The sequence below is a fragment of the Microtus oregoni genome, unplaced genomic scaffold, assembly GCF_018167655.1.
Source record: "Microtus oregoni isolate MIOR12 unplaced genomic scaffold, Mior012 000080F_ref0000499, whole genome shotgun sequence".
Classification (NCBI taxonomy): Eukaryota; Metazoa; Chordata; class Mammalia; order Rodentia; family Cricetidae; genus Microtus; species Microtus oregoni.
The window spans coordinates 5,246,789-5,261,835 of NW_024544538.1; the positions used below are offsets into that span (position 1 = coordinate 5,246,789).

The 15,047-nt window shown below is 40.9% G+C and overlaps 1 protein-coding gene across 1 annotated transcript in view; it reads left to right on the forward strand.

The window, feature by feature from the left end:
* LOC121441672 (dedicator of cytokinesis protein 11) overlaps nt 1-14,584 on the forward strand; it is a 202,344-nt gene extending 187,760 nt beyond the window's left edge. Inside the window, exons 51-53 of the mRNA XM_041642876.1 lie at nt 15-115; nt 2,041-2,179; nt 14,113-14,584. Of these exons, the coding sequence (XP_041498810.1) occupies nt 15-115; nt 2,041-2,179; nt 14,113-14,232 (360 nt within the window). The 3' untranslated portion in view covers nt 14,233-14,584. The remainder of the gene's footprint in view (nt 1-14; nt 116-2,040; nt 2,180-14,112) is intronic.
* Nucleotides 14,585-15,047: the final 463 nt, after the last annotated feature.

A 15,047-nucleotide genomic window follows, 5' to 3' on the forward strand; every position in this document is an offset into this window, starting at 1 on the left:
CTTCTGTAATTTAGGTCAATGCTGGTCCCTTAGCCTATGCGAGGGCCTTCTTAAATGAAAGTCAAGCTACCAAGTATCCACCTAAGAAAGTGAATGAGTTGAAAGACATGTTTAGGTAAGTGTTAGTTTTCAGATCATACCTCTATTTTTTTTTCTTCCAGTTTCTTTAAGAAAAAAAAAAGACAGCAGTAGAAATGCTTGCCAAGTAAGGGCATTCTCTGAGTTCTGCGTTTGCACTGATTAATTTACCTCCAAATGGCACTTTAAGTAGTCAGGAACCATATGATCTGTTTCATGCTCTGAAGTACTAACACTGCTCCTGTGACCCAAGGGATTAAATATGCCAGCTTACTTTATTGCTTTGGATATTTTAAGTGACACAAACACAGCCCTACATTCATTACGCGATTTCCTTCTTTGCCCGATTGACCTTGCCTTATAGCATTTCAGACCATCTAGGGCAGGAGTGAAGTGGAGCTGGAAAGGTTACACAGACTTCTTCTGGTCTCTGTGTTCTCACTTCCACTGGGACTCCACAGGTCTGGGGAATGCCTTAGCTTGTTTGCAGTGAGTAGCCCTGTAAGTTAAGGCATGTCTGAATCGTCAGGAGAAAAGTCTGATTTATATGGAAACAGAATTAAACTATGGAACATGAGGACAAGTAGAGTAAAATAGACTAAGAAGAAAGATGGTAACCTATGCAGATGCAGAGTAGCCACTATTCAGCCATTCATCAATATTTATGAATAGGATTTGCCTGGCATGTGCAAGAGACTCCACTAGTTTCTACGGCAAGAATACAAAACATGCATGCAATGGGATGCTTTACCCCCTTATGCATCCATTCTTAAATGTATGCATTAAGCACATGAAGATGAATGAAGGCTAGGTGGTGGTGGCGCATGCCTTTAATCCCAGCACTCAGGAGACAGAGGCAAGCGGATCTCTCTGAGTTCGAGGCCAGCCTGGTTTACAAGAGCTAGTTCCAGGACAGCTAGGCCTGTTACACAGAGAAACCCTGTCTCCAAAAACCAGAGAGAGAGAGAGAGAGAGAGAGAGAGAGAGAGAGAGAGAGAGAGAAACATTAATATAAACATAAGAAATAACCAAGGGAAAGACTTTTATATTTCCTCTACTCATTGTCCATATTCCTACCAGCCCAAGTACTTTGCACCTGTAATATACAACACTATTGACCTACTAGTAAGCCCCAAATGAATTCTGTTTGAAGCTTGACAGTAAATATTTCCATTAAGCTTCCCTGGGGTGTTGTAGGAGTTCCTTCTGTTCATGTGTTGCTTTCATTGGTTAGTGAATAAAGAAACTGCCTTGGCCTAGTTGATAGGGCAGAACTTAGGTAGGCAGAGAAGACAGAACTGAATTCTAGGAGGAAGAAAGCAGAGTCAGAGAGAGACACCATGGAGCCGTCAGAGACAGATGTGCCGAATCTTTGCCCATAAGCCACTGCCACGTGCCGATACATAGATTAATACAAATGGGCTAAATCAAGGTGTAAGAGTTAGCCAATAAGATGTTAGAGCTAATAGGCCAAGCACTGATTTAATGAACACAGTTTTTGTGTGGTTATTTCCGGGCTAAGCTAGCTGGGTGGCCTGGACGAACAAGCGGCCCTCCCCCTTGCAACACCGGAGGCATATGTTTTGAGCCAGGTATTGATTTCTTTTGTTTTGTATCAAGACAGGCTCTGTCCCTAAAGCCTTAGCTAGCCCACAGCTTGCTATGTAGACCAGACTGACCTTAAACTCACAGAGACCCACCTGTGTCTGCCTACTGAATAATGGCATTAAAGGCATGTACCTGGTAGCGAACCAGGTCTTAAAAGCAGATCAGAAACTAAAGAAGAAAGATAAAATGTGTTTCAGACTTAAGAAGTGACCATAGCTAATAATGAGAAAGTGGAATATTCCAATCTTTCTTTAAGAAAGTCATAGTCAAAGTTAACTGACAAACTATGGTGGGTGACACTTTGTAAGAATCAGTAACGAAAGTTTAATCTTCTGTTTTCATGTTCATCCACAGGAAATTTATACAAGCATGTAGCATTGCACTTGAACTAAATGAGCGGCTAATTAAAGAGGATCAAATCGAGTACCATGAAGGGCTAAAATCAAATTTCAGAGACATGGTAAAGGAATTGTCTGACATTATCCATGAGCAGGCAAGTATTAACACTTTTCAAAATAAGGACAGCATCTGGGGTCCCTAAAGTACTACTTAGCAAACTACATTAGTTTGAAATGTATTACCCTTAAATTATTTAGTTTATATTAAATTTTTAAATTTAAATTTTTATTGAAATTTTAAAATTACACTTTAATTTATTTACCATGTGTGCATGTGTGGATTGTAGGTGTGCATTGCATATAAGCCACAGTGCGCATATAATATGGTACATGTGTGCCATAGTGTGTATGTGGAGATAGAGGAAAACATGCAGAACTCAGTTCTTTCCTTCCATCATGTGGGGGCCAGGGATTGACTTTAGGCTTGACTGCAAGCATTTTTAACTAGTGAGTCATTTTACTGGCCCATTAGCTGATACTTTAAAATTTGCTTACCTCATATCTTCCACCATTTTAGTCTTGTAATGTGACTGTACCTTGGAACAGTTACCTAAAACCGCTGTAGAAGTAGTGATCAGTAAGAGATCATTTTATTCTTTGTGCCGTGGCATTAAAGCCAACTGTCTAAGCACATCCGAATTAATCTTCTGTAAGCATTGAAAAGAGTCTCTCAAGAAGCGGCCCAAAGAGGTGAAAAGACTGGGCCAGTAGCCAAGTTCCTATGTGAAGTTATCTTGGTTAGAAGAAGGTAGACCCGGGCACTTGGGGAGATGGCTAAGTCAGTAAAGTACCTGCTGCACGAGCATGTGGACCTGCGTTCAGATCCCTAGCACCTACATAAAGCAGAGCCATGGCAGTACATGCCTACAACCTTAGTGCTAGGGGTGGAGTGCAGACAGGAGGACCTGGGGCTCACTGGTCAGCCTGTCTCGCCAAGTCTATGAAATCCGGGTTCAGTAAAAGACCTTGTTTCCAAAAACAAAGTAGAGCCCAAAGAGGACACCCAATGTCATCCTTCGGACTTCCGCAGATGAGCACACACACATCCAGTGCACCTGCAGCAAGCCATGCACACTCCTGAACCTAAACAAAGACACACACATACACGCACACACACATACACACACACACACACACATATGCAAATACAATAAGACCTTTTTAACTAGATACAGTTACATAGGAGATAGGCTAAATCACTAAGTGTTAGGAATAATTAGAACTACCTTAGGAAAACAGCCTGAAAATATTAAAGTGAGCCTTGCTCATAGTCAAACTCTGTCATCATTAAGTACTTCCCACATTTCATCTCCACTGACCCTTCTAGAAATCCTGAGTCGTGTTGCTAGACTATCTGCTGAGGCCCTGGAATTTGTGTTTACATCCACTTTGCATATGGATTGCCAGTAAAACGTCTTTATCATGTTGTAAAAGTTGTGGCAGAGTGATCTGCTTCCTCCCTGACAGAGCGTTTGAGCTTATCGTAAAGCCTTCTTTATTTTCTCTTCAATGAAAACACGGAACAAATTATTTTTTTTTCCTCTAAGACAAGGTTTCCTCTAGCCCAGATGGGCCTCAAACTTACATACAACCAAAGCTAGTTTGAATTCCTGCTCTTCCTGCCTGTCCCTGCCTTCTGAGTGCTGGAATTATAGGCATGAGTCATCATGCCAGGCTCAGACAATATATTCTGAAAGCGGACCCTTAAAGTCTAGCATGGTGGTATACATTGGTAATTCCAGGATAGTGAGTTCAAGGCCAATCTGGACTACTATGGAGTTTCTAGGCCAGCTTGGTATGTATAAACAAGACAGGAGAAATAAAGAAAACAGACTAGTCCTGCAAAGAGAGAAGTTCATTTATTTATTTTAGAATCTGGATTTGAGTGTTTGAAGGCAGCCACTCCCTGTGGGAGACTCTCACATAGCTTGCCTTATAGCTCAGCCCAGTGCTTGGTAGAAAGACTTGTCAGACAACAAAAGCTAGCTGACTCTCAGTTAAACCTCCCAGGTCCCCACATTTCTTCGGTATGCTTTGACTTAAAGAGCTTTGAGAAATCTCATCGCTGGGTGTGACCATGAGTTTACTTTTCTAATCACTGCCATCTGCTCGTTATGGAGAACCAGGATGGGCCAGAATTAAGTGGTTAATGAGATCAGGTCCAGTCTCCTAAGCATCCATTCTTTGTAGTTGGAACCTTGGAGGCTTGCAGAACTTCCAACGTTCTTTGGCTTCTTTTTCGCCTGATTGGCCTATCTAGGACTGAACGTACATACCAAGGCATCTCTGCTGGGCATGCAGAGGTCCCTTTCTTTTTCCTCCCCAGAGTAGTCAAGGGAGAAGACTCAGAAGACAGGGAAGCTTTTGGCTGCGTCTCACCCTCACCTGTTAGCACAACAGGAGCATAGATCTCTACAGCATCATTGTCCTGGGTGCATTCTGTTATTAAATAGTGTACATAGCTCGTTCTTAGAAGCTGTCTGAGCCGGGCGATGGTGGCGCACACCTTTAATCCCAGCACTCGGGAGGCAGAGGCAGGTGGATCTCTGTGAGTTCGAGGCTAGCCTGGTCTACAAGAGCTAGTTCCAGGACAGGCTCCAAAGCTACAGAGAAACCCTGGGGGGACGGCTGTCTGCTTAATTACCTCATTGCTCTTAATACATGAGGAAAAAAAGAGTAACAATGACTCCTTCATGAAAGATAGAAAACAATTGCACATGCTGTTTTAAACCCGTGTATACTGTCTGACAGTTACTTCATTTGCATGCAGCTGCATTGCCTAGTCTATTCAAATTCAAGGCAAATTATTCAATTTCTTATTGCTGCTATGATCAAGATATTTAGAATGGTCATTTTACCATTTCCCCCCTTTTTAAAGCATGAATTTTTCAGATCAGCTAGCTTACCCACCTGCCTATATCAATTACTCCATTAAGCCATCGCTATTTTTCTTAGTTGGAGACCATAATTTTAGACAAATATGAGCTAACATTAGCTAACTAAGAAAAGTCTTCATTTCTATATATTCATGTTTATGAAAACCATTAAACTTATAGTGATTTTTATAAGTCAATTGATATCTTCCATTAGATATTAAGCTAAAAGAATTTTTTCAGTCATATATGTTAAGATTGATAATACTCCCACAAAATAAGACATAGTGTAAGTACATACTGAAATAGGAGCTGTTCCATTGAGCCCCATAAATTATTCCTTGAAAAAAGAAATGGCCTGAATATTTCTTGGTTGTTTTCAATGTAATTTGTTATAGTATACCAAAGTATACATTAAGTTTTCATACTTATAGACAGTAAATATATTTAAGTTTTGTTTTACTTCTGACCATAAAAATTTAAAAGAATAATTTAAGGTTTTTTGTTGTTGTAGTCTGGGTTGTTTGTTTGTTTGTTTGTTTGTTTTGAGACAGGGTTTCTCTGTGTAACAATCTTAGCTGCCCTGGAGCTAGCTCTTATAGACCAGGCTGGCCTCGACCTCTGGTCTCTGCCTTCCAAGTGCTGGGATTAAAGGTGTGAGCCACCCCCCACCAAACATTTTTGCTGGGTTTTTTTTTTGGAAGATTATTTTTTATTAATTACATTTTTCATTTATTTTACATCCCAATTAAAGTTTCCCATCCCTCCTCTCCTTCCATTCCCTCCTCACACCTCCCCTCTGCCATCCCTTGCAATCCACCCTGTTGAAATAAGAGCAGCCGGGCTGCGTCCCCGGCACCCGGTCGCCCGCATGGCTAGCTTTACCCGAAATAATTACACGGAAACTGTATTCTTTTAAACACTGCCTGACCCATTAGTTTCAGTTTCTTATTGGCTAGCTCTTACATATCGATCTAACCCATTTCTATTAATCTGTGTAGCCCACAAGCTGGCTTACCAGGAATGATCTTAACCTGCATCTGCCTGGAGTGGGAGAATCATGGCGACTCCTGATTCAGCTTCTTTCTCCCAGCATTCTGTTCTGTTTTCTCCGCCTACCTAAGGGTTGGCCTATCAAATGGGTCTAGGCAGTTTCTTTATTTTTTTTTTAAATTTATTTATTTATTAAGGATTTCTGCCTCGTCCCCACAACCGCTTCCCATTCCCCTCCCCCTCCCCCGATCAAGTCCCCCCCCCCCTCATCTGCTCGAAGAGCAATCAGGGTTCCCTGACCTGTGGGAAGCCCAAGGACTGCCCACCTCTATCCAGGTCTCTTAAGGTGAGCATTCAAATTGCCTAGGCTCCCACAAAGCCAGTACGTGCAGTAGGATCAAAAACCCACTGCCATTGTTCTTGAGTTCTCAGTAGTCCTCATTGTCCGCTATGTTCAGCGAGTCCGGTTTTATCCCATGCTTTTTTAGACCTAGGCCAGCTGGCCTTGGTGAGTTCCCGATAGAACATCCCCATTGTCTTAGTGTGTGGGTGCACCCCTCGTGGTCCTGAGTTCCTTGCTCGTGCTCCGTCTCCTTCTGCTCCTGATTTGGACCTTGAGATTTCTGTCCAGTGCTCCCGTGTGGGTCTCTGTCTCTGTCTCCTTTCATCGCCTGATGAAGGTTAATATTCCTGAGGATGCCTATGTGTTTGTCTTTGGATTCACCTTATTTAGCTTCTCTAGGAACATGAATTATAGGCTCAATGTCCTTTATTTATGGCTAGAAACCAAATATGAGTGAGTACATCCCATGTTCCTCTTTTTGGGTCTGGCTTACCTCACTCAGGATAGTGTTTTCTATTTCCATCCATTTGTATGCAAAATTCAAGAAGTCCTTGTTTTTTACTGCTGAGTAGTCTTCTAATATGTATATATTCCATACTTTCTTCATCCATTCTTCCGTTGAAGGGCATCTAGGTTGTTTCCAGGTTCTGGCTATTACAAACAATGCTGCCATGAACATAGTTGAGCATATACTTTTGTTGTATGATAGGGCCTCTCTTGGGTATATTCCCAAGAGTGGTATTGCTGGATCCAGGGGTAGGTTGATCCCGAATTTCCTGAGAAACCGAAACACTGCTTTCCAGAGTGGTTGCACAAGTTTGCATTCCCACCAGCAATGGGTGAGTGTACCCCTTTCTCCACAACCTCTCCAGCAAAGGCTATCATTGGTGTTTTTTATTTTAGCCATTCTGACAGGTGTAAGGTGGTATCTTAAAGTTGTCTTGATTTGCATTTCCCTGATCGCTAAGGAAGTTGAGCATGACCTTAAGTGTCTTTTGGCCATTTGAAGTTCTTCTGTTGAGAATTCTCTGTTCAGATCAGTGCCCCATTTTATAATTGGGTTGATTAGCCTTTTACGGTCTAGTTTCTTGAGTTCTTTATATATTTTGGAGATCAAACCTTTGTCAGTTGCAGGGTTGGTGAAGATCTTCTCCCATTCAGTGGGTTGTCTTTTTGTCTTAGTGACAGTGTCCTTTGCTTTACAGAAGCTTCTCAGCCTCAGGAAGTCCCATTTATTCAATGATGCCCTTAGTGTCTGTGCTGCTGGGGTTATACATAGGAAGTGGTCTCCTGTGCCCATGTGCTGTAGAGTACTTCCCACTTTCTCTTCTATCAGGTTCAGTGTGTTCGGACTGATATTGAGGTCTTTAATCCATTTGGAGTTGAGTTTTGTGCATGGTGATAGATATGGATCTATTTTCATTCTTCTACAGATTGACATCCAGTTTTGCCAGCACCATTTGTTGAAGATGCTCTCTTTTTTCCATTGTATACTTTTAGCTCCTTTATCGAAGATCAGGTGTTCATAGGTTTGTGGGTTAATGTCAGGGTCTTCTATTCGATTCCATTGGTCGACTTCTCTGTTTTTATGCCAATACCAAGCTGTTTTCAATACTGTAGCTCTGTAATAGAGTTTGAAGTCAGGGATGGTAATGCCTCCAGACAATCCTTTATTGTATAAGATTGTTTTGGCTATCCTGGGTTTTTTGTTTTTCCATATAAAGTTGATTATTGTCTTCTCCAGATCTGTGAAGAATTTTGATGGGATTTTGATGGGGATTGCATTGAATCTATAGATTGCTTTTGGTAGAATTGCCATTTTTACTATGTTGATCCTCCCAATCCAAGAGCAAGGGAGGTCTTTCCATTTTCTGGTGTCTTCTTCAATTTCTTTCTTCAAAGACTTATAGTTCTTGTCAAGTAGATCTTTCACTTCCTTGGTCAGGGTTACCCCAAGGTATTTTATGCTATTTGTGGCTATCGTGAAAGGTGATGCTTCTCTGATTTCCCTCTCTGCTTCCTTATCCTTGGTGTATAGGAAGGCAACTGATTTTTTGGAGTTGATCTTGTATCCTGCCACGTTACTAAAGCTGTTTATCAGCTGTAGGAGTTCTTTGGTAGAATTTTTGGGGTCGCTTATGTACACTATCATATCATCTGCAAATAACGAAAGCTTAACTTCTTCCTTTCCAATACGAATCCCCTTGATCTCCTTATGTTGTCTTATTGCTATTGCTAGAATTTCAAGCACTATATTGAAGAGGTATGGCGAGAGTGGACATCCTTGTCGTGTTCCTGATTTTAGTGGGATGGCTTTGAGTTTTTCTCCGTTTAATTTAATGTTAGCTGTTGGCTTGCTGTAAATAGCTTTTATTATATTTAGGTAGGACCCTTGTATCCCTATTCTCTCCAAGACCTTTATCATAAAGGGGTGTTGAATTTTGTCGAATGCTTTTTCCGCATCTAGTGAAATGATCATATGGTTTTTTTCTTTCAGTTTATTTATATGGTGGATTACATTGATAGATTTGCGTATGTTGAACCAGCCCTGCATCTCTGGGATGAAGCCTACTTGATCATAATGGATAATTTTTCTTATGTGTTCTTGGATTCGGTTTGCCAGTATTTTATTGAAAATTTTTGCGTCGATGTTCATGAGTGAGATCGGTCTGTAATTCTCTTTCTTGGTTGGGTCTTTTTGTGGTTTTGGTATCAGGGTAACTGTAGCTTCATAAAAGGAATTTGGCAATGACTCTTCTGATTCTATATTGTGAAATACATTAAGGAGTATAGGTATTAGTTCTTCTTGGAAGTTCTGGTAGAATTCTGCATTGAAACCATCTGGTCCTGGGCTTTTTTTCGAAGGGAGATTTTTGATAACCATTTCTAATTCTTCGCGAGAAACCGGTCTATTTAGATCATTCACCTGGTCTTGGTTTAGCTTTGGTATATGATACTTATTTAAAAAAATGTCCATTTCTTTTGTATTTTCCAGTTTTGTGGCATACAGGCTTTTGTAGTAAGATCTAATGATTCTCTGAATTTCCTCTGTGTCTGTGGTTATGTCCCCCTTTTCATTTCTGATCTTATTTATTTGCGTGTTCTCTCTCTGTCGTTTAATTAGTTTGGATAGGGGTTTGTCGATCTTGTTGATTTTCTCCAAGAACCAGCTTTTTGTTTCATTGATTCTTTGGACTGTTTTCTGGGTTTCTATTTTGTTGATTTCAGCCCTCAGTTTTATTATTTCCAGTCTTCTACTTCTCCTGGGCGCGTCTGCTTCTTTTTTTTCTAGAGCTTTCAGGTGTGTTTTTAAGTCCCCAATGTATGCATTCTCCGTTTTCTTTAAGTGGGCACTTAGTGCTATGAACTTTCCTCTTAGCACTGCTTTCATTGTGTCCCATAGGTTTGAGTATGATGTCCCTTTATTTTCATTAAATTCAAGGAAGACTTTAATTTCTTTCTTGATTTCTTCCTTGACCCAGGTGTGGTTCAGTAGTTGACTGTTCAGTTTCCATGAGTTTGTCGGTTTTTTGGGGGCAGCGTGGTTGTTGCCTTCTAACTTTAATCCGTGATGATCTGATAAGACACAGGTGGACACTGATATTTTTTTGTATCTGTGGAGGTTTCCTTTGTTTCCGAGTATGTGGTCAATTTTTGAGAAGGTTCCATGAGGTGCAGAGAAGAAGGTATATTCTTTCCTATTTGGGTGGAATGTTCTATAGATGTCTGTTAAGTCCATTTGCTTCATTACCTCCAATAATTCTCTTAATTCTCTATTAGGTTTCTGTCTGATTGACCTGTCCCTTGGAGAGAGAGGTGTGTTGAAGTCTCCTACTACTAGTGTGTGTGGTTTGATGTCTGCCTTGAGTTCTAGTAATATTTCTTTTACATAAGTAGGTGCTTTTATATTGGGGGCGTATATATTCAGGATTGAGACATCCTCCTGATGAATTGTTCCTGTTATGAGTATAAAGTGACCGTCTCGGTCTCTTCTGATTGATTTTAGTTTGAAGTCAGTTTTGTTAGAGATTAGTATGGCCACACCTGCTTTTTTCTTAGGACCATTTGCTTGAAACACCTTTTCCCAACCCTTTACTCTGAGTAGGTGCCTGTCTTTGTGGTTGAGATGTGTTTCTTGCAAACAGCGGAATGTTGGATCCTGTTTTCGTATCCAATCTTTTAGCCTGTGCCTTTTTATAGGTGAATTGAGCCCATTAATATTAAGTGATATTAATGACCAGTGGTTGTTTACTCCGGTTATTCTTATTGCTTTTGGTAGTAGAGATTGTGTGTCTCCCTTCTTTGAGATGTGCTCGTGAAGAGTCATTAGATGCCTGGGTTATTGTAGGCAGTGTTGGCAGTGTTGGATTCCTTGGGTTGCGATTTTCCTTCTATTACTTTCTGTAGGGCTGGATTTGTGGCTACGTATTGTTTATATTTGTTCTTATCCTGGAATGTCTTGTTTTCTCCATTGATAATGAACGATAGCTTGGCTGGGTATAGTAGTTTGGGTTTGCATCCATGGTCTCTTAGCTTCTGCAGAACCTCTATCCAGGACCTTCTGGCTTTCATAGTTTCCATCGAGAAGTCAGGTGTAAGTCTGATCGGTTTACCTTTATAAGTTACTTGCCCTTTTTCTTTTGCAGCTCTTAATATTTTTTCTTTAACCTGTATATTTTGTGTTTTGATTATTATATGGCGAGGAGATGTTTTTCTTTGATCCAGTCTGTTTGGTGTTCTGTATGCTTCTTGAATATTTAAATGAATATCTTTCTTTAAGTTGGGAAAGTTTTCTTCCATAATTTTGTTGAAAATATTTTCTGGGCCTTTGAGCTGTGACTCTTCTCCTTCTTCTATTCCTATTATTCTTAGGTTTGGTTTTTTTATTGTGTCCCATAGTTCCTGAATGTTTTGTGTTGAGAATTTGTTGGCTTTGCTGTTTTCTTTGATCTGTTCGTTTATTTTCTCTATGGTGTCCTCAGCATCTGAGAGTCTTTCTTCTAGCTCTTGTATTCTATTGATTATGCTTGTTTCTGTAGACTCTGCTCGTTGGCCTAGATTTTCCATATCCAGCTGGTCCTCAGTTTGTATTTTCTTCTTTGCCTTCATTTCAGTTTTCAATTCTTGAACTGTTTCCATTACCTGTTTGATGGTTTTTTCTTGGTTTCCCAGGGTATCATGTACGTATTTACTCATTTCTTCAAACTTTTTGTTATACTTCTCATCCATTTCTATAAGGGCATTTTTTACATGTTGTTTAAGGGACTCTATTATCTTCATAAAGTCGATTTTTTTCCACTTCTTCTGTGTTAGGTTGTTCAAATACTTCTGTTGTAAGATCATTGGGTTCTGATGTTTTCAAGTTGTTTTTCGGACTATTGGGTGAATTCTTGCCTTGGCGCCTGCCCATCTCCTCCTATTGATCCTATCCAATGGGTCCTTTAAAAACCGGATCAGGTTTCCCTGCTGGCCAAGGGCTCCGCTTACAAAATGCCCTCACTCTCTTTCGTGGTTCCTGCTGCAGGCCAAGAACCCTCTCACCCCTCCGAAGGATCTTCAGGACAGGACCAGGCTCCCCTTGTGCCTGTGACCTGGCCAACCAAAGGCCTACCTCTTTGATTCAATTGTAGTAGGGCGATCTGCTCTCCTTATTGCACGCCTGTCCCCGCCGCTTGGGTCTGCCGCTGCGCAGGTCCCCGAAAGGTTCTTCCTGTATGCGGTGTTGCTCCGCCGCGTCTCTAGGCAGTTTCTTTATTAATAAGAAATCACTCCCACATCACCACCCCTCCCCTGTTTCTGTTCAAAAAGCGGTAGGCTTCCCATGGGTATCCACAAAACATGGCATATCAAGTTGAGGTAGGACTAAGCTCCTCCCCTTGTATTAAGTCTGGGCAAGGCAATTCAGCGTAATTTATGATTATTAATTGCAGATTTCTTATTTAGATAGAGCTGGCAGCGGCCACTGTAGCATATGGTAGGGTTTTAGCCACGGTCTCAATAAGCACCCCGTTTGTCACATCTGACAGGCATGAGTAACTGATTAGTCACCAGTTAATTCTGTAGCATGCTTTCAGATTAGTGCCACGAGTTAAGATTTTTGTAAAATGAAATTCCTTTATTATAAGATTTAAGTCTAAGACTTATGACAACACAAATGATAGCACACAGGGAATTGTCATTGTAGACCAGGGCTTAACACTAAAGCCTCGAAGCCAATTTAAAAACCTGATGTCCTCGTTTGCTTTCTGTTGCTGTGATAAAAAACATTCTGACCAAAAGCAACATGGGAAGGAAAGGGTTTATTTGACTTAGGGGTCCCTATCCCAGTCTATTAGTGAGGGAAGTCAGGAGAGAAACCATGGCCGAGTGCTGCCTAACGGCAGGCTCCCCAGGGCTTGCTCAGCCTACTTTTTTTTGTTTGTTTTGTTTTTGTTTTTGTTTTTCGGGACAGGGTTTCTCTGTGTAGCTTTGGAGCCTGTCTTGGAATTCACTCTGTAGACCAGGCTGGCCTCAAACTCACACAAAGATCCACCTGCCTCTGTCTCCTAGGTGCTGGGATTAAAGATGTGCACCACCACCCAGTTTTGGTCTATTTTCTTAATACAAACTAGGCTCGCTTGCCCAATGGGCCAGACCCCCCCCCATCAATCATTAATCAAGAAAACGCCCCACAGGCTTGCCTCCAGACCAGTCTAGTGGGGACATTTCTCAGTTGAGGTTCTCTCTTCACAAATGACTCTAGCCTGTGTTCAATTTACAAAAAAAAAAAAAAAAAAACACCTAACCAACACACCCATTTTTTTAGATTTTTCTTTTCACTTGTGTATGTTTTCATGTGTTCACTCTGTGTTTGTGTGTGTGTGTATGTGTGCACGCGCGCGTGCGTGCATGCATGCATGTCTGCATGCAGTATGACAGCGAGAAAAGGGAGGGTGTGGGATCCTCTGGAGCTGGAGTTAGAGGCAGTGTGAGCCTCCCAATCAGAGCACTGGGAGCCAAACTCAGGTCCTTTGAAAGAACAGGAGTGCTCTTAACCACGCAACATCTTTCCAGTCTCGAAAACCCAATACTAAAAAAAAAAAAACCAAACTGAGCCAAACAAACACTTAAGACCTGAGTTAGGACTCAAAGAGAGGCAATGTAATGTGTGTTCTATTCCTTTCCTCTAATTCATTTAAGCATAAAACCTTTGTTGCTTTGGCTTTGATCACATTAACAGACTAACTTTTAAAGTATGTATGCCAACATGGATGTATATCTTTACATACATAAAAAATATAACCTTTGGATCTTATATTTAGTTCATTTTTATATCAGTTAGCTCATGTCATCGTAATTTCTTCAAATAGGCACTTTGATTTTTATCTTGATTCAGTATTATCCCAAGTCTGCAGGAAGGGCTATTAGAAAAGTCCCTGGGTGATTCGGAAAATGGCTGTTAGAAAGTGGATAGGTGATCCATAAACGCTTGCCCAAGGGGGATGCATGCTTGAAGCTTTTGTGATGACATATTAAAATGGAATCCAAAGGACGAACCCTGTCTGGTTTAATTGAATTTTGCATTTCCTGACCTTTTGTTTTTCCTAATGAGTAACCAGATCTTTTCTGCTTTTTTGATACGCTGCCTTTGTAACTCAGCTGTGAAGACTGATGCTGGTAATGTTATTCTTTGCTCTTTCTGCTTCCCGTCATTTTAAATAGCCCAGTGTCAGTGATAAATTAAAGCATGCCTGTAATTTCATACACACAGGCTTTTTTAGGCAGTAGCCACTTCAGCTGATGATAATGCTGCGGTTTTCTTGGTTTGTTTTTCCTTCAGATATTACCAGAAGACACAATGCATTCTCCCTGGATGAACAACACGTTGCATGTGTTTTGTGCAATTAGTGGTACATCGAGTGACAGAGGTTATGGTTCCCCAAGATATGCTGAAGTATGAAGAGATTTGCAGAGAAATGACAAGGAGACTGACTTTTCTCAGGAATATTCGGAGCTGTGCAAATGTTAAAATTTAGACATTTCATATGTAGGGAGTGTTTCCTCCTGACACCAAAATCGTCATGCTTTCATACAGGGTGCTTACGTATTTGTAAATATTTAAGCAACTTGGAAGTGCCTGGAAAATTGCACCACTGTGCTTGGTTTGTACTTTTTTAGGTAAAATCTATATGCTGAAAAGTAGAGCTCAAAACCATTCGTTCAATGTGCTTAACGACTGCTTCATAATCACAAGACTCTGTACAATTGTATAATGGAACCCAATAAAAGGTAGAACTTATTTGTAACTTGAAGTGAAGGAAATAATGCTTGGAGTTTAGCATTGTTCTTCATAAGAACTTGAAGTCATTATCACATAAATCCACGAGGAAGAAACAATTTTTAAAAACCCACACAGGACATGGATAAATTGGGGAGAGAATTTGAATTGCTGCCTGTTAGTAGGTAAGGCCAGGGTGAAAAAGAACCAAACCTTTAATAGGAAAAGTTGGGAAAGGATGCCCTGGAAACACCAGGTTTCCTGCTTCCCATTTGATCTGAGGGAGTTCCACAACTAGCTCTCTCTAGCTCAAACAGCGGGAGGGATTTCTGGGGATGTCCGCGAAACTAAATAAAACATCCTTGGGAATCTGGAGTCTTTAGATCTTATGGGGCTTCAAAGCTGTTGAGGGTTCCCTGGGGGTGGCTTTAGTGGTGACTCTTTTCTCCAGTAGCGAGATTAGCTAGCACTGTGAGGGAACTTGGTGGTTGCGTGAG